Source organism: Oncorhynchus nerka, linkage group LG14 (assembly GCF_034236695.1).
Source record: "Oncorhynchus nerka isolate Pitt River linkage group LG14, Oner_Uvic_2.0, whole genome shotgun sequence".
In the NCBI taxonomy this organism is placed as follows: domain Eukaryota; kingdom Metazoa; phylum Chordata; class Actinopteri; order Salmoniformes; family Salmonidae; genus Oncorhynchus; species Oncorhynchus nerka.
In genome coordinates, this window is record NC_088409.1 from 53,242,779 (window position 1) to 53,263,631 (window position 20,853).

General features: G+C 42.9%; 1 protein-coding gene across 1 annotated transcript in view; it reads right to left on the reverse strand.

Moving 5' to 3' along the window:
- LOC115141471 (dedicator of cytokinesis protein 10-like) overlaps window positions 1-20,853 on the reverse strand; it is a 142,273-nt gene that overhangs the window by 114,454 nt on the left and 6,966 nt on the right. The window contains 2 exon segments of the mRNA XM_029680362.2: window positions 5,009-5,098; window positions 6,292-6,411. Of these exon segments, the coding sequence (XP_029536222.2) occupies window positions 5,009-5,098; window positions 6,292-6,411 (210 nt within the window).

A 20,853-nucleotide genomic window follows, 5' to 3' on the forward strand; every position in this document is an offset into this window, starting at 1 on the left:
TTTATTAAATTTTTTTTAGACCTTTATTTAACTAGGCAAGTCAGTTAAGAAAACATTATTATTTTCAATGACGGCCTAGGAACGGTGGGTTAACTGCCTCGTTCAGGGGCAGAACGACAGATTTTCACCTTGTCAGCTCGGGGGATCCAAACTTGCAACCCTACAGTTAACTAGTCCAACGCAATAACGACCTGCCTCTCTCTCGTTGCAGGAGACTGACTGTTACGCGAATGCAGTAAGCCAAGGTAAGTTGCTAGCTAGCATTAAACTTATCGTATAAAAAACAATCAATTATAATCACTAGTTAACTACACATGGTTGATGATATTACTAGATATTATCTAGCGTGTCCTGTATGCTTGTATGCTCAGTCAGATTATATGCAACATATAATCTGACTGAGCATACAAGCATACAAGTATCTAAGTCTAAGTATCTGACTGAGAAGCAGGCGCGTAACAGCACTTTCAAACAGCACTTTCGTGGGTTTTGCCAGCAGCTCTTCGTTGTGCGTTAAGCATTGCGCTGTTTATGACTTCAAGCCTATCAACTCCCGAGATGAGGCTGGTGTAACCGATGTAAAATGGCTAGCTAGTTAGCGCGCGCTAATAGCGTTTCAAACGTCACTCGCTCTGAGCCTGTGGTTGTTTCCCTTGCTCTGCATGGGTAACGCTGCTTTGAGTGTGGCTGTTGTCGATGTGTTCCTGGTTCGAGCCCAGGTAGGGGCGAGGAGAGGGATGGAAGCTATACTGTTACACTGGCAATACTAAAGTGCGAAATACAAATGGTATAGAGGGAAATAGTCCTATAATTCCTATAATAACTACAACCTAAAACTTCTTACCTAGGAATATTGAAGAATCATGTTAAAAGGAACCACCAGCTTTCATATGTTCTCATGTTCTGAGCAAGGAACTGAAACGCTAGCTTTCTTACATGGCACATATTGCACTTTTACTTTCTTCTCCAACACTTTGTTTTTGCATTATTTATACCAAATTGAACATGTTTCATTATTTACTTAAGGCTAAATTGATTTTATTGATGTATTATATTAAGTTAAAATAAGTGTTCATTCAGTATTGTTGTAATTGTCATTATTACAAATAAAGCAATTAAAATCGGCCGATTAATCGGTATCGGCTTTTTTGGTCCTCCAATAATCGGTATCGGACCGGCGTTGAAAAATAATCATCGGTCGACCTCGAATATACAGTTCTGCAATGATGTGCAAATAGTTCAAATATGAAAGGGAAAATAAATAAACATAAATATAGGTTATATTTACATTGGTGTTTGTTCTTCACTTGTTGCCCTTTTCTTGTGGCAACAGGTCACAAATATTGCTGCTGTGATGACACACTGTGGTATTTCACCCAATAGATATCAGAGTTGAGCAAAATTGGATTGTTTTCTAATTCTTTGTGGGTCTGTGTAATCGGAGGGAAATATGTGTCTCTAATATGATCAAATATTTGGCAGGAGGTTAGGAAGTGCAGCTCAGTTTCCACCTCATTTTGTGGGCAGTGTGCACATAGTCTTCTCTTGAGAGCCAGGTCTGCCTTAGGCGGGCTCTCTCAATAGCAAGGCTATGTATGTACATAGACAAAGATTTCCTTGAGTTTGGGTCAGTCACACTGGTCAGGTATTCTGCCACTGTGTATTCTCTGTTTTAGGGCCAAATAGCATTCCAGTTTGCTCTCTTTTTTGGTAATTTCGTTCCAATGTGTCAAGTAATTATCTTTTTTCCCCCTAATGATTTGGTTGGGTCTAATTGTGTTGCGGTTCTGGGGCTCTGTGGGGTGTGTTTGTGAACAGAGCCCCAGGACTAGCTTGCATAGAGGACAGGTTTATCTCTCTGTAGGTGATGGCTTTGTTATGGAAGGTTTGGGAATTGCTTCCTTTTAAGTGGTTGTAGAATTTAACAGCTCTTTTCTGGATTTTGATAATTAGTGGGTATCGGCCTAATTTTACTCTGCGTGCATTATTTGGTGTTTTACGTTGTACACAGAGGATATTTTTGCAGAATTCTGCAATGCAGAGTCTCAATTTGGTGTTTGTCCCATTTTGTTTGTCCCAGTTGGTGAGCGGACTCCAGACTTCACAACCATAAAGGGGAATGGGTTCTATATCTGATTCAAGTATTTTTATGTCAGATCCTAATTGGTAAGTCGAATTTTATGTTCCTTTTGATGGCATAGAAGACCCTTCTTGCCTTGTCTCTCAGATCGCTCACAGCTTTGTGGAAGTTCACTGTGGCGCTGATGTTTAGGCCGAGGTACATATAGTTTTTTGTGTGCTCTAGAGCAACGGTGTCTAGATGGAATTTGTATTTGTGGTCCTGGGAATTGGACCTTTGTGGAAGTAAATATGCCCTGACAAGGCAACAACACATTCCTGGGAACACATACTTAAATAGCCATTCTCTGTCTTCCAGCTCGCTCGCACGCACGCACGCACGCACACACACACACACACACACACACACACACACACACACAATCTTCTGTAAGCTGTGACGGTGTGGTGTCTGGTGTGTTTCCGTATGCAGTGATGCTGCTACAGTAGGATGTGAGTGAGACTACGGGTGGCTAATTTGATCACTTCCTTCTAGCCAGCATGTGCTGCAAGTCTTTCACCTCAGCCTCACCATCAAACATTACTTGTCACCATAAGAGCATGAAAACAGGTGCACATGCACACACAGTCTGTATATGCGTCCCAAATGGCACCCTGCTATTGACCAGGTCCTATAGGGTACCACCTCAAACGATTGCACAATAAAGGGAATCTGGTGCCATTTGGGTCACAGTCTAGATCCACCTCTTCATAGCGACAATACAATAGGGGAAATGTACGCAAAATTGTGTTCACGCTGGTCGTCATCATTTGCATTTGTAAAGTTCTCGCCCCATCGCCGTCTCTCTCTCTCTTTCCTTCCCATCTCTCCCCCTCCTTCCTTTTCTTTACATTTCTCTCTCCTCACCTCTCTCTCTCTCCCCTTCCTTCCCATCTCTCCCCCTCCTTCCCTTTCTTTACATTTCTCTCTCCTCACCTCTCTCTCTCTCCCCTTCCTTCCCATCTCTCCCCCTCCTTCCCTTTCTTTACATTTCTCTCTCCTCACCTCCCTCTCTCTCTCCCTTCCTTCCCATCTCTCCCCCTCCTTCACTTTCTTTACATTTCTCTCTCCTCACCTCTCTCTCTCTCCCCTTCCTTCCCTTTCTTTACATTTCTCTCTCCTCACCTCTCTCTCTCTCTCTCTCTCCCCTTCCTTCCCATCTCTCCCCCTCCATCATTTCTTTACATTTCTTTCTCCTTCCATCTCTCTCACCTCCTCCTTACCTCTCTTTCCATCTCTCCCCCCTCTCCTTCCCCATCCTTGTCCCCATCCTTCCCTTTCTCGCTCTCCCCTCCCTCCCTCGCCACCTCCTTCCCTTTCTCTCTCTCTCTCTCGCCCCCTACTTCCCCCTCTCTCTCTCTCTCTCTCTCTCTCTCTCCCCCTCCTTGCCTCTCTCTCTCGCCCCCTCCTTCCCGATCTCTCTCTCGCCCCAACCTTTCCTCTCTTCCTCCCCTCCTTCCCTCTGTCCCTTTCCTCCTCCTTCCCTCTCTCACCCCTCCCCCTCCTTCAGTCTCTCGCCCCCACATTCCCTCTCTCCCCCTCCTTCCCTCCCTCCATATATCTCTCCCTCTCTCTCTCTTGCCCCCTCCTTCCGTCTCTCCCTCCCTCCTTCCCTCTCTTTCCCCATCCTTCCCTCTCTCTCGCCCCTCCTTCCCTCTCTCTCGCCCCTCCTTCCTTCCCTTTCTCTCGCCCCTCCTTCCTTCCCTTTCTCTCGCCCCCTCCTTCCCTCTCTCTCTCACCCCCTCGCGCATCCTCCCTCTCATCCTCTCGCACATTTCCTCTCACTCTCCCACTCTCACACCCTCCTTCGCCCAATCTCTCTCTCTCTCTCTCTCTCTCTCTCTCTCTCTCTCTCTCTCTCTCTCTCTCTCTCTCTAGCATTCTAGTTTGCTCTGTTTTTTTGTTAATTCTTTCCAATGTGTCAAGTAATTATCTTTTTGTTTCCTCGTGATTTGGTTGGGTCTAATTGTGTTGCTGTCCTGGGGCTCTGTGGGGTCTGTTTGTGAACAGAGCCCCAGGACCAGCTTTCTTAGGGGACTCTTCTCCAGGTTAATCTCTCTGTAGGTGATGGCTTTGTTATGGAAGGTTTGGGAATCGTTTCCTTTTAGAGTGGTAGAATTTAACGTCTCATTTCTGGATTTTGATAATTAGCGGGCATCGGCGATCTCTCTCTCTCCTCTCTCTCGCTCTCAAATGATTCATAATTAGCGGGCATTCTCTCTCTCGCTCTCATGATTCAGCTCCATAGATGAGCCCATTGGAAGCAGAAGTCCAGTCAAAGCACCCCCCCCCCCCGCCTTCCAGATGCTGTTGATTCCCACGGAGAGAAACATGATACAGCAGCAAGCTGCACAACTTTACTTCGCTTTCCCTCTTGTTCAGAAGGGGAGCAGTAACGCCCAGACATGGGTAAAGAATACATGCTCGTCACTTTCTCATATATGGGCCAAGGAGGAGTGAGTGAGTGATTGAATGCATCAGTCAGAGAGAGAGAGAGAGAGAGAGACAATCATAGAGCTAGCTGGAAACTATCCCTCTCTCTCGTGCGCATGTACACACACGCAGGCACACAGAAACACACACAGCTCCTGGAGGAACAGAACACATCTGTGCTCCTGATGTCACTGCCTTATGGGCTCATGATGTTGACCTCTGTGTTGAGGATAAGTAAACTAACAACTACATGTAGTCCTGACCCTTACCCACACAACCACCACACCAAGCCTAGCTGCCTGCCAGCCAGCCAGCCTGAATGTGGAGTCAGCCCTGCTCCATAGCCCTCCCCTGCACCAAAGCTCAGTCACACAACTAAGCATGGAGCTCACACACACACATACACACACGCACAAACGCACGTGCGTTTGTGCACACACACACATACACACTCACCTGTCTGACCAGCAGACACTCGGCCTGGAGCTCGGCCCCCTGGGGCACAGTGGACTGCAGTGTCCGTCTTTCCAGAGGCACTGTGGACACCTGGGAGACAGAGGGGGAGGAGAAATCATTGGGGGTGAACCATCAAGGCGGGAGGGACAGTTTGATGTCAGGTAAAAGGTTGTCCCTGAAAGACTGTCGGGGTGGAGGGGGTGTGGACTTGACATCTCAGCCTTTTCCCCTAGAACCAAATTCACTAGCTGGCCAGAGGTCAAAGTTCACGCGATAGCTGGTTTTATGATTACTGAGATTAGGTAAAAGATAACACATACCAGAGTGGGATAGGATACATGTGCAGGTTTGAACATGAAAATGCTTGAGGGGGACATAGGAAATCTAAGGATACAGTCGTTACCACCATGATGTACAGTCAGATCACCGAGCCCTATTCCAGTGCGTCAGCACTTGACGAATAACATCTGACCAAGAGCTCCGTTGCTGTTATAATTCAATCATAAATATTGAGGTAAAAACAGCACATGGCTCAAATATATCATCCATACCTAGCAGTAAAGATTTTTTTGAGAAATACTGCTCTCACTGATGGCACCGTAATCCCTATGTAGTGTATTACTTGTGACCAGGGCCAAGTAGTGCACTATATAGGGGGATAGGGTGCCATTTGGGACGCAACACACAGAGAACAGCCAAGTCCGCTCCCGCTCTGATCAACGCTTGGTTCTGATTTACTGGGTCTGCAAGTCAGCTGTTTAAAACACTCACAGGAAGGAAGGTGTTCCAAAACATTATTAGGTTATGGAAGCGAATTAAGTTTGTCCATTAGCTAATGAATTGGAATTTCCATTAGGTTGAGAGACCGCAAATGAAACAGGGACTGTTTGGTTGCCGGGCCTGTGTGTGTGTGTGTGTGTGTGTGTGTGTGTGTGTGTGTGTGTGTGTGTGTGTGTGTTTGTGTGCGTGCGGACCACGGTAGCAGAGTCAGGCATTTAAAAATCAACTCAGGGATCGAGAGCCGAGTCATTTCCCTAAAACCAATTAAAACCGGTTAATGTGAAGTGGCGGTCTTAAGGAGTCACATTAGCGCACTAATTAAGTCACTAATGTGCAAACAGCCACAGGACATTGTCGGAGCAGAAGCACTAGGGGAATGAGGGATTCAGAATGCAAGTGCGTCTGTCTGTCTGTTTTGTCGAAAAACATTGGACCCAGACACACAGTCAGACACACACACACACCCCTCCCCCCCACACACACACAGACACGCTCGTACCCACCGTGAAGTCGTTGTCGGGGAAGAGGAGCAGCTCGCTGAGGGGGTCTTCCTTCAGCTCATCTCCCAGGTCACAGATCACAGCCTCATAGTCCAGAGGGTCTATCAGCTTGGGTTTCTCCTGCTGGAACACACACACACACATTTTACTTGACTTATCCCATTTGGAAGTGAAATAAACACTTGGGTACTACTTGGGGAAACACAGATGAGAAAGCGGCGGATGCAGAATTCAAATCCCGGTCCAAATGCACACACACACAAACACACACACACTATCAGAATTGCGCAGTCAACCATACATATGATGACCACTGTAACAGTCACACCATGGAATACCCAACATATTTAACTATTAGGTCACACAGAAAAGTCTTCTACATCTAGGACTTATCCTGCTGTAACGCACTGCGAGACAGACAGACAGACAGACAGGCAGCGACACCACGCTAACATTTTTCTTCTATACCATTCTACAATCCTGACTTATAAACCTCTCTGAACTGCGCTGATACCCAAAACACTCAGCAGTGACTGTCATATACACTGAGAAAAGTCAGCCAGTCAACAAGTGTTCTTCAAACCGAACGCGAGACAAACGGTGTAGCTAGGCAAATAGTCTAAACCCCAGGACATCTGTTTATCTTTCACCGGACGGGCATGAATCATTTTCTTTGCAAGGCATGAAGAAAAACAAACGAGCTAGAGCCACCACCTCACTTCCTGTGTTTAGACTGTCACCATTGGATCAGCTACGTAAACACCAAGTCTGTGTCCCAAACAGCACCCCATTCCCTACGGGCCCTGGCCAAGAGTAGTGCACTATATTAGGGGAAGAGGGTGCCATTTGGAACGCGGACCCCAGCCTAGAGGGGCGGGGAAGAGAGAAGTAAAATAGAGGATGAAGTGGGTTACATGTCATGTGCCAAACCAAACCAAAAACATGTCGAGGGAAACCATTTTACTGACAGAGAAGAATATATTACATTAGCTCAGAAAACATATTTAATGATAGGTTCAACCTCACCTATTACTTTTAGTGTCTGGTGCTGAGTAGTATTTCAATCGATTACATCAGAGATTCAAGCTCTCAAATGACCGTAGGCTGATATAGTACAAAGCCAGAAGTTTTACAATAAGTTTTAGGTTACGGGTTAGGCTGCACATCTGCACAGCAAATGGTCTCAACAATCCCATCCGGACAGAGCGTTTCACAGAAAGCGAAATGGACAGCACGTGATGAGACGAGGCTATTTTGGGTCCTCAAAGGAAAGCAGCACGTCTTATTCATCACCGCTAACACAAACTGCGGTCAGAGGGGTGGAAAACTGATGACCTGTGTTCTCTCTGTTGACACGCCCACTGTGGGATGTTTTCTCCTGCGTTCTGACCACGAGCCTCTGTTCAGTTAGACCAGGGGTGTATTCTTTAGTGCACATTGTAGCAAATAATTCTTTTTTTTAAAGGAAAAAGGGTTTCTAATCGGACAAGTTCAGCTAGGTCCCACACCATTTGCTTCAGTTTGATTCCTAGTGAACACGCCCCTGACACATAAGGGAAAGCGGTGGAAGCAAGCAGTCAGTGAGGAATAAAAGCATGGCAAAGAACGTGACAGAAAAACGAAAGACTGCAAAACACCCAGAATCATAACAATCTTTTGTTGTGAGGAAGGATCTTGTTGAGATTCCACTGTTAAAAAAAATCAATTAAAAAAAATGTTTTGTTTAACTGTGCCCGACTGTTAGAGAGAATTACCGCTGAGGACAATTGAATTTGTCAACCTCACAGAAATATCTACCAAGACAATATCTTTTGCCTGAGCGGCCTGCGGATAGTGGTCCAGCGGTTAGTGTGGAGTACCCAGCCCGGGACACACGTTTAGCCAACGCCACCAGTCGGCATGGGTTTCCAATCTGCCTCCCAATCTATCCTACCTTTGACGTCTCCTCTAGCCCTCTTCACTGCCCAATCTCAATATAATAAATAAAACCGACAAAAATATATATCTAACGTCATATGCCTGAAGGTGGTTTTCAGCCGAGATTTCAAAATGAATATAAATCAAATATTAACTTCCCTTTGTGTTTCCAGCCAGTAGGGATCTTACCACACAGACGGACCGGTGGCAGGGGCAGAGAAACACATTAACAACAGTCTTTCATACTCAGCATTCATTCACACTGTTGCCAAATCACTTGATCACCCTACTGAGCACCACTGTGGGTTTGGCCCATTCCGTTTTGATTTGACCTGACCAGAGGCACTGAGAGGTCAAATGGCACCCCCTTAGTTTTGGTCCCCTTTTATTCTGGTCAAAGGTAGTGCACTACAGAGGGAGTAGGGTGTCATTGAGACATAGACAAAACCGCTGGGGTAATTCCACAACAAAGTGGAAGGAAATAGGCACTACTTACCCTATAACAGTCAGCCGAAGCAATCTTAGCGTCATATAGGGACGTTACCTTCCCTGACACCTGAAGTACTATCGGCTCAGTAACACAACAGCTCAGTAATCACTGGGACTATAGAGTGTGTTGTAGTGGGCGTTTTATCACATCTCAAAGCAGCTTGAGACATGCTACATGACACCTACACGTTTGGCACCGATATTCCCCCAGACAACATCACACCAATACGGTCAAGATGCTGCAGAGCATTTGTACAAATCGGACATACGTGTAGAGGTGTAAAAGTCCCCTGCTGACAAACTCATAGCTCCAGTTGAAATGTTGTGAACATATAGATCCCATGCTGATTGTAGATTGTAGTCCTGTGTGGCTTAGTTGGTAGAGCTCAGCACTTGCAATGCCAGGATTGTGGGTTTGATTCCCATATGAACAAATAGGGATATTTATTTAAATGATCTGGATAAGAATGTCTGCTAAATGACTAAACTGTAAAGTGGCTTGCGAAAGTATTCACCCACCTTGGCATGTTTCCTATTTTATTGCCTCACAACCTAGAATTAAAATGTATTTTTGGATGGTTTGTATCATTCGATTTACACAACATGTCTACCACTTTGAAGATGGAAAATGGAATGAAGATGGAAAATATTTTTAATAAAAGACAAAAAAAAATCTGAAAACTTGAGCGTGAGTAACTATTTACCCCCCCCCCCCCCCCAAAGTCAATACTACAGCTGAAGTCTGAAGTTTACATACACTTAGGTTTGAGTCATTAAAACTCGTTAACCACTCCACAAATTTCTTGTTAACAAACTATAGTTTTGGCAAGTCGGTTAGGACATCTACTTTGTGCATGACAAAAGTCATTTTTCCAACAATTGTTTACAGACAGATTATTTCACTCATAATTCACTTGGCTTTATCTTGGCCAGGTCGCAGTTGCAAATGAGAACTTGTTCTCAACTAGCCTACCTGGTTAAATAAAGGTGAAATAAAAAATAAAAAAACTGCATCACAATTCCAGTGGGTCAGAAGTTTACATACATTAAGTTGACTGAGCCTTTACACAGCTTGGAAAATTCCAGAAAATGATGTCATGGCTTTAGAAGCTTCTGATAGGCTAATTGACATCATTTCAGTCAACTGGAGGTGTATCTTTGGATGTATTTAAAGGCCTACCATCAAACTCAATGCCTCTTTGCTTGACATCATGGGAAAATCAAAAGTAATCAGCCAAGACCAAAATAAATTATAGACCTCAACAAGTCTGGCTCAAAATTCACCAAACTTATTGTGGGAAGCTTGTGGATGGCTACCCGAAACGCTTGACCCAAGTTAAACAATTTAAAGGCAATGCTACCAAATACTAATTGAGTGTATGTAAACTTCTGACCCACTGGGAATGTGATGAAAGAAATAAAAGCTGAAATAAATCACTCTACTATTATTCTGACATTTCACATTAAAATAAAGTGGTGATCCTAACTAACCTAAGACAGGTAATTTTACTCGGATGAAATGTCAAAAACGGAGTTTAAATGTATTTGGCTAAGGTGTATGTAAACGTCCGAATTCAACAGTATGTATAGCCACCTTTTGCAGCAATTACAGCTGCAAGTCTCTTGGGGTATGTCTCTATAAGCTTGGCACATCTAGCCACTGGGATTTTTGCCCATTCTTCAAGGCAAAACTGCTCCAGCTCCTTCAAGTTGGATGGGTTCCGCTGGTGTACAGCAATCTTTAAGTCATTCCACAGATTCTCAATTGGATTGAGGTCTGGGCTTTGACTTGGCCATTCCAAGACATTTAAATGTTTCCCCTTAAACCACTCAAGTGTTGCTTTAACAGTATGCTTAGGCTCATTGTCCTGCTGGAAGGTGAACCTCCGCCCCAGTCTCAAATCTCTGAAAGACAAACAGGTTTCCCTCAAGAATTTCCTTGTATTTATCGCCATCCATCATTCCTTCAATTCTGACCAGTACCTGCCGATGGAAAACATCCCCACAGCATGATGCTGCCACCACCATGCTTCACTATGGGGATGGTATTCTCGGGGTGATGAGAGGTGTTGGGTTTGCGCCAGACATAGCATTTTCCTTGATGGCCAAAAAGCAAAATTTTAGTCCCCACCTGTGTGCAATCTAACTAATTATTTGACTTCTGAAGGTAATTGGTTGCATCAGATCTCATTTGGGGCTTCATAGCAAAGGGGGTGAATACATACTCACGCACCACTTTTCCATTATTTATTTATTTATTTATTGAACAAGTCATTTTAAAAATTTCACTTAACCAATTTGAACTATTTTGTGTATGTCCATTACATGAAATCCAAATAAAAATATATTTAAATGACAGGTTGTAATGCAACAAAATAGGAAAAAAGCCAAGGGAAATGAATACTTTTGCAAGGCACTGTAAATGGCCACTCCACTGGATAGAAACTCCGATACACATAGGGAGCAATACTATGTGTATCGGTGTATCAACACACCGATCAGATAGTCAAATAGAGAGTCACTGGCTAACTAGTATTAGGCTAAGGCTAGCAATGTCCAACTCCAACCTGTGCCATATCGGTTAGCCTCATTTTGACAGACAGATGCGGTGTAGAGTGAAGTTGCCGATAGAGACTTGGGTCAGTTTTGCCTTTTCACCCACTCATGATTAAGGTTAGGAATTGGAAGCTGATTCTAGATCTTTACCTAGGAGAACTTCACCCCAGATCGACAAGTGCAACAGAAAGGAAAAGGAAGCCCAGGGCAATAAAAACACAAAGATACGGCACTGCACGAGAGAGACAGCATACATACGACACTCAGCCGGTTGAAATCGTTCCGCACACGCCTGCTCTTATCCCTGGTCTTCTTTCGGAACGTGATCTTACTCCTGAAGCTCATCCTGATTCAAAACAGGAGACTGCACACGGATGCCGATGACACGGGTAGAGACGGGGACACGGACAGGACATGTGTTCCAGCAGGCAGAAGCAGAAGGTCCATTGAAGGGTGTGTGAGACCTGTCGGAGCGGGTGGTGCCCAAGGAGGAAGTAGATGCTTGATGTCACACGGTGACAGAGGAGGTGCAGCAAGGGAAAACTGAGAAAAAAAATCCAACCACCAAATCTGTCTCTCTTCCGTTTCTCTCTGAAGACTCTCTCTATCTTTGTTCTTACTCTCACCACATTTTTGGGCTGGATGCCCGCTGGGGCCGCCCATGTGAAAATGTATGCAACCACTACTATAAGTCACCTTAGATAAAAAACATCTGATAAATGGCATTAATTCAATCATCATTATTAATATACTGCATTAGATACAGTAGACATAGTAACATTACAGGGCAATACTTTGTAGTGGAAGTACAGCTCTGTAATACTGACACTACAGTACGTAGACACATTGGTCTAGACTAGACTGACATCTCCCCGCTACGTCACACAACTGAATTCTTACAAACTGCTGTTCTGACACTCAATTATGATCTCCTTGGTTGTAATCAATGCCACACCCTCTCACTCTCTTTCTAATCACAAACACGCATGCACACTCACAGGCAGGGCCTATACGTGTGCATCCGATGTGTGTAAACTACAACTTCCTTTATTTGCCAGAGAGGGGGTGTATTTATAAACCAAGACCAATAAGTGCATGCGAGGACACGCATTTACATTTTAGTTATTTAGCAGACGCTCTTATCCAGAGCGACTTACAGGAGTTAAGTGCCTTGCTCAAGGGCACATCGACATCATTTTCACCTAGCTAGCTGAGTTTCAAACCAGCAACCATTTGGTTTCTGGCCCAACGCTCTAAACCTCCAGGCCACTTCCTTCAGAAAGTACTCAATTTATTCCAAATGTTTTGTTTTACAGCCTGAATTAAAAATGGGTAAGACTCGGTTGTTGATCATAGCTAGACAACCATTTCCAGGTCTTGCCATAGATTTTCAAGCAGATTTAAGTCAAAACTGTAACTCAGCCACTCAGGACATTCACTGCCTTCTTGGCAAGCAACTCCGGCGTAGATTTGGCCTTTCAACCTACTGAAAGGTGAATTAATCTCCCAGTGTCTGGTGGAAAGCAGACTGAATCAGGTTTCCCTCTTGGATTTAACCTGTGCTTAGCACCATTCCATTTTTTTTAATGCTTAACGATTACAAGCATACCCATAACAAGATGCAGCCACCACTGTGGTTGAAAATATGGAGAGTGGTACTCAGTAATTGCTGTATTGGATTTGCCTCAAACTTAACACTTTGTATTCAGGTCAAAAAGTTAATTACGTTGCCACATTTTTTGCAGTATTACTTTAGTGCCTTGTTGCAAAGAGGAAGCATGCTTTGGAATATTTTTATTCTATACAGGCTTCCTTCTTTTCACTGTGTCATTTAGGTTAGTAATTGTGGAGTAAGTACAATGTTGTTGATCCATCCTCAGTTTTATCCTATCACAGCCATTAAACTCTAATTGTTTTAAAGTCACCATTGGCCTCATGGTGAAATCCCTGAGCGGCTTCTTTCCTCTTCGGCAACTGAGTTAGGAAGGACACCTGTATCTTTACTGTGACTGGGTGTATTGATACACCATCCAAAGTGTAATTAATAACATCACCATGCTGAAAGGGAGGGATATTGAATGTTTGCTTTTTTATTTCTTACCTATCTACCAATAGCTGTCCTTCTTTGCTAGGCATTGGAAAACCTCACTGGTCTGTGTGGTTGAATGTGTTTGAAATTCACGGACCTTTAAGATCATTTTATGTGTGGGGTACAGAGATGAGGTAGTCATTCAAAAATGTTTAACACTATTATTGCACACAGAGTGAGTCTATGCAACTTATGTGACTTGTTGAGCAAATGTGTACTCCTGAACTTATTTAGGCTTGCCTAAATACTTGAATACTTACTGATTCAAGACATTTCAGCTTTTCCTTTTTTATTAATTTGTAAAAGAAATCGAAAAACATAATTGCACTTTGACATTTCTTTGACTGACAATAGATCTCAATGTTATCCATTTTAAATTCAGGCTGTAACACAACAAAATGTGGAACAAGTCAAGGGGTGCGAGTACTTTCTGAAGCACTGTACATACATACAGTCCCTGTCAAAGGTTTGGACACACCTACTCATTCAAGGGTTTTTCTTTCTTTTTACTATGTTCTACATTGTAGAATAATAGTGAAGACATCAAAACTATGAAATAACACATATGGAATCATGTAGTAACCAAAAAAGTGTTAAACAAATCAAAATATATTTATATTTGAGATTCTTCAAAGTAGCCACCCTTTGCCTTGATGACAGCTTTGCACACTCTTGACATTCTCTCAACCAGCTTCATGAGGTAGTCACCTGGAAAGCAGAAATCATGAGGTAGTCACCTGGAATGCGGGGGGTAGTGTGTCCAAACTTTTGACTGGTACTGTACATACATGCAAGCACGAACGCGCGCACACTACACCCAGCCCCCCCCCCCCCCCACACACACACACACTACCCTTGATGAAATTTCATTGCAGTACTGAGAGCTGTCAGCTGCCAACCAGTTTGAGGAACTGACCCTGTTGCCTCACAGCCTCTGAGCCTTTGTCCCACGCCCTACATGGTGTACTACTGTAATTTTGACCAGGGCTCGGTCAAAAGTAGTGCACTATATAGAGATTAGGGTGCCATTTGGGAAGCAACCGGAGTCTGAGTGCTGTTAACCTGATTACATAAGCTACTGTAAGATCTTTTTATGTTATTGATCATTTAAAAAGGGGAGAAAATGCAATCGATTTTACTCTCTCCATCCATTGGTGGTCAATACAACACCGGGAAAAGCACCAAAAATACACCACCAAGAGTTTAAAACTGTAATGCAGCATGACTTTGACACAAACCAACACTTGAGAAGAATGATGCTGATAGGGGTTACAGGAAGAGTCATTGACCGACACTGAATGGGAGAGAGGAGACGAGGGTTACATCCAAAATGGCACCCTATTCAATATATAGTGCATTCCTTTTGACGAGGGCCAATAGGACTCTAGACAAAAGTAGTGCACTATATAGGGAATAATAGGGTGCCATTTGGGGGACACACCTCGACAACTCTCCAGGCATATGTTAGTATAGGGCTATTGCCATTAGATTTCAGTTTTTCACATTTTGATGCCAAAACATTCAGGAGATAAAGGTGCTCAAAATTGACCCATTTTGCATACCTCACCTACAATGAGACTGCCATGTCTTCATCACTGTCACGCCTACTCCCGCTCCGGCGCTTGACTCTACTAGCAACTGGTCCTGGCATCATCATTACGCACACCTGCTCCCCATCGTTACACACACCTGGGCAGCATCATCACCATGATTCATCTCCCTTTATGTAGCACTCAGTAGCCTCAGTCATCAGACAGTTTTGGTTTTGGTCAGTACGCTTCTCCTGTTATTGTTTATCTGCCTTTCTTATCACTAAACTCACCTTCTGCACCTGGTTCTTGACTCCAAGCATATAGAGAACCTGTCAAAGTTATTTTACCATTTTCTACAGTGTAGAATAATAGTGAAGACATCAAAACTATGTAATAACACATATGGAATCATGTAGTAACCAATAAAGTGTTAAACAAATAAAAATATATTTTGGATTTTAGATTCTTCAAAGTAGCCACCTTTTGATGACAGCTTTGCAAACTCTTCGCATTCTCTCAACCAGCTTCACCTTGAATGCTTTTCCAACAGTCTTCAAGGAGTTCCGACATATGCTGAGCACTTGTTGGCTGCTTTTCCTTCACTCTGCGGTCAGACTCATCCCAAACCATCTCAATTGGGTTGAGGTCAGGTGATTGTGGAGACCAGGTCATCTGATGCAGCACTCCATCACTCTCCTTGTTGGTCAAATAGCCCGTACACATCCTGGAGGTGTGTTGGGTCATTGTCCTGTTGAAAAACAAATGATAGTCCTACTAAGTGCAAACCAGATGGGATGGTGTATCACTGTAGAATGCTGTTAACCATGCTGGTTAAGTGTGCCTTGAATTCTAAATAAATCAGACAGATTTACCTGGAAAGAACCCCCACACCATCACACCTCATCCTCCATGCTTTACGGTGGGAACCACACATGCGGAGACCATCCGTTCACCTACTCTGCGTCTCACAAAGACACGGCGGTTGGAAAAAAAAGCTCAAATTGGACTCAGACCAAAGGACAGATTTCCACCAGTCTAAGTCCATTGCTCGTATCTCTTCACCCAAACAAGTCTCTTCTTATTATTGGTGTCCTTTAGTAGTGGTTTCTTCGCAGCAATTTGACCATGAAGGCCTGATTAATGCAGTCTCCTCTGAACAGTTGATGTTGAGGTCTGTCTGTTACTTGAATTCTGTGAAGCATTTATTTGGGCAGCAATTTCTGAGGCTGGTAACTCTAATTAACTTATCCTCTGCAGCAGGTAACTCTAGGTCTTCCTTTCCTGTGGCGGTCCTCATGAGAGCCAGTTTCATCATAGCGCTTGATGATTTTTGCGACTGCACTTGAAGAAACTTTAAAAGTTCTTGACATTTTCCAGACTGACTGACCTTCATGTCTTAAAGTAATGGACTGTTGTTTCTCTATGCTTATTTAAGATGTTCTTGTCATAATATGGATTTGGTCTTTTACCAAATAGGGCTATCTTCTGTATACCACTCCTACCTTGTCACAACACAACTGATTGGCTCAAACGCATTAGGAAGGAAATATATTCCACAAATTTAACTTTGAACAAATCACACCTATTAATTGAAATGCATTCCATAAAGGGTGGCTACTTTGAAGAATCAAAAATATAAAATATATTTTTATTTGTTTAACATTTGTTAGGTTTCTACATGATTCCATGTGTTATTTCATAGTTTTGATGTCTTCTTCGGGATCGGTGTCCCTTCCACAGGATGGTTGAGCTAACGTAGGCTAATGCGATTAACATGAGGTTGTAATTAACAATAACATTTCCCAGGACATAGACATATCTGATATTGGCAGAAAGCTTAAATTCTTGTTAATCTAACTGCACTGTCCAATTTACAGTAGCTATTACAGTGAAATAATACCATGCTATTGTTTGAGGAGAGTGCACAATTTTGAACATGCAAAGTTATTCATAAACAAATTAGGAAAATTTGGGCAGTCTTGATACAACATTTTGAACAGAAATACAGTTCATTGGATCAGTATAAAACTTTGCACATACACTGATGCTATCTAGTGGCCAAAATCTAAATTGCACCTGGGCTGGAATAATACATTATGTCCTTTCTCTTGCATTTCAATGATGGTACAATTTATTTTTCAAAAGAACGATTGTTTTTCTCTTTGTTATTATCTTTTACAAGATCTATTGTGTTATATTCTACTACATTAATTTCACATTTCCATAAACTTAAGTGTTTCCTTTCAAATGGTGCCAAGAATATGCATATCCTTGCTTCAGGGCCTGAGCTACAGGCAGTTAGATTTGGGTATGTCATTTTAGGCAAATATTGAAAAAAGGGGGATAATCCTTAAGAGGATGTAGAAAATAGTAATAAAAAAATAAAAAAACTGGAATCTGTAGGTGTGTCCAAACTTGACTGGTAGTGTACGTTACAATCACTAAAAAGATCAAAGGTTACGTTTGACATCACTTGAAAGCTTACAAATCAAGGTTGTAAAGCTATTTTATAATTTCTAGATTTAATTACGAAACATTTGTATATATTTTTTTGCTTTAACCACCAATGATCTAAAAACGTGTAAAACATATATTTTTTAATCCATTTTCACTTATGTTGAAGCTTAGATCCTATTTGACATAATCTGAGGTGTTCGTGTTGTGCCCGCCATCGGTTGAGACACAGCATGTTCCTGAATAAAGGGTGCGTTTCATGTTTTGGCTGATAAATGTAGCTACTAAACATTACAATTACAAACTTTACAAACTTTCAAATCATTACAAACTTTCAAATCAAATCAAAGTTTGTCACATGCACAGACCTTACCGTGAAATGCTTACTTTACAAGCCCTTAACTATCAATTCAGGTCAAGGAATATAGCTAATAAAAACTTTACTAAATAAACTAAAGTACAAAATAAAATACAAAAAGTAACACAATAATATAACAATACCGAGTCAATGTGTGTGTGTGTGTGTGTGGGGGGGGGGGGGGGGGGGGCAGGTTTGTGAAGGTAATCTGTACATGTAGGTAGGGGTAAAGTGACTGCATAGATAAACAGTGAGTTGCAGCAGTGTAAAAACAAAGGGGGTGTCAATGTAAGTAGTCCGGGTGGCCATTTGATTAATTGTTCAGCTGTCTTATGGCTTGGGGGTAGAAGACGGTTGGATGCTGAGCAGTTGCCATTCCAGGTGGTGATGCAACCAGTTAGGATGCTCTCGATGGTGCAGCTGTAATTAGTACCACAAAGATGGTTGGAGGTCCAACCATCTTCCATAGATAATAATAAAAATATAGATAATAGAAAATACATATTCGTGGTAGTAACTAAAAGCTCAAATTTAAATTACATTTCAATGTCAATGGTGTAACAGCTAATTGCAAGTCCATTCTATGGATTCTAGTTCTATGATTAAATTGACGCCTTCCCTGTGTTCAAGAGTATGCTGTGTCTCAACCGATGGCTGGCACAACACAAACACCTCAGATTATGTAAACTAGGATCAAGCTACAGCATATGTGAAGAAAAATAAAATCAGTATACAAATGTTTTTATAATTGATGTTAAAGGTGTCACACACTCCATATGTTATGTACCCCTCTATCTTCTCTCTAGCTAGCCCCCTCCTCTTAGCAACAGTTAGACCACAAACCACTTTTCTCTGGCAGATCAGGGAAACAGTGTCACACACACACACACACACACACACACACACAATGTGAGATGAATGATTGACACCTCTAAACTTCCAGTAAATGGTTTGCCTCCAATGCTCCTTATAGGACACATCACTGCACTCTATAGTCCTCTGTAAACTGGTCATCTCTGTATACCTGACACAAAACCCACTGGTTGATGCTTATTTATAAAACCTTCCCCTCTATCTGAGATACTGTACCTACTGCCGCCCTCATCCTCCACGTACAACACCCGTTCTGCCAGTCACATTCTGTTAAAGGTCCCCAAAGCACACACATCCCTGGGTCACTCCTCTTTACAGTTCGGTGCAGCTAGTGACTGGAACGAGCTGGAACAAAACACTCAAACTGGACAGTTTTATCTCTTCATTCAAAGACTCAATCATGGACACTCTTACTGACACCTGTGGCTGCTTTGCCTGATGTATTGTTGTCTCCATCTTCTTGCCCTTTTCTGTTGTCTGTGCCCAATAATGTTCATACCATGTTTTGTGCTGCTACCATGTGCTGCTGCCATGTTGTGTTGCTACCATGTTGTGTTGTCATGTGTTGCTGTCATGTAGTGTCTATCTTGTTGTGATGTGTGTTTTGTCTAACATTTTTATTTGAATCCCAGTCCCTCTCCCTACAGGAGGCCTTTTGCCTTTTGATAGGGTGTCATTGTAAATAAAAATGTGTTCTTAACTGACTCACCTAGTTAAATAAAAGGTTCAATAAAAAAAATACAGAAATCTGTCACTTGAAATGAATTCATTAGGCCCTAATCTATGGCTTTGACCTGACGGGGAATACAGATATGCATGTGTTGGTCACAGATTTAAAGTGGAAGAGGGCTCAGAAAACCAGTAAGTATCTGGTGTGCCCAGCCATTTGCCTCATGCAGCGCAACACACCTCCTTCGCATTGAGTTGACCAGGCTGTTGATTGTGGCCTCTTCTTCAAAGGCTGTGCGAAGTTGCTGGATATTTGCGGGAACTGGAACACTCTGTGTACACGTCAATCCAGAGCATCCCAAACATGCTCAATGGTTGACATGTCTGGTGAGTATGTAGGCCATGGAAGAACTGTCCCATTTTCATCTTTCAGGAATTGTGTACAGATCCTTGTATTATCATGCTGAAACATGAAGTGATGGGACAATGGGCCTCAGGATCTCAGCATCTCTGTGCATTCAAATTGCCATCGATAAAATGCAATTGTGTTCGTTGTCCGTAAATTATGCCTGCCCATACCATAACCCCACCTCCATCATGGGGAACTCTGTTCACAACGTTAACATCAGCAAACTGCTCTCCCACACGAGGCCATACATGCTGTCTGCCAGCTGCCAGGTACAGTTGAAACCAGGATTCATCCATAACTAGCACACTTCTCCAGCAAGCCAGTGACCAAAGGCTTCGCTGAGACGGTTTCTGACAGTTTGTGCCGAAATGCTTAGGTTGTGCAAACCAACAATTACATCAGCTGTCCGAGTGACTGGTCTCAGACGATCCCGCCGATGAAAAAGCCTGATGTGGAGGTCCTGGGCTGCCGTGGTTACACGTGGTCATAATTTCAAATTCTCCGAAATTATGTTGTAAGCGGCTTATGGTAGTGAAATTAACATTAAAATCTCTGGCAACAGCTCTGGTGGACAATTGCACGCTCCCTCAAAACAGGAGACATCTGTGGTATTGGGTTGTGTGACAAAACTGCACATTTTAGAGTGGCCTTTTATTGCCCCCTGCACAAGGTACACCTGTGTAATGATCATGCTGTTTAATCAGCTTCTTGGTATACCACACCTGTTAGGTGGATGGATTATCTTGGCAAAAGATAAATGCTCACTAACAGGGATGTAAACAAATTTGTGCACAAAAGTTGAGAGAAATAAGCTTTATGTGCACATGGAAAATTTCTGGGATCTTTTATTTCAGCTCATGAAACATGAGACCAACACTTTACAAGTTGCATTTATATTTTTGTTCAGTGTATTTCAAGTTCCATAATTGCTCAATATTTAGAAAATCTCAGTCAGTGTGTATCAACAGGCTCTGTTACATACCCCATTAAGTCCTTTAACGAGCTGCTAAAACACCTGCAGCCCATCAAACATCCAACCCCCCCCCCCCCCCCTATTCCGCTCCAGCTGTCTGGGCTGCTTCCATCCCTCCATCTCCCCCTCTTTCTCCTCCAGCCTCACTCACTTCCACATCCCACCAAACAACCCCATTCTCCCTATTTTCTCCCATTCTTTCCATCCACCCCTGTGCTGATTCTCAGTAAAACTGCAGCTGTGCAG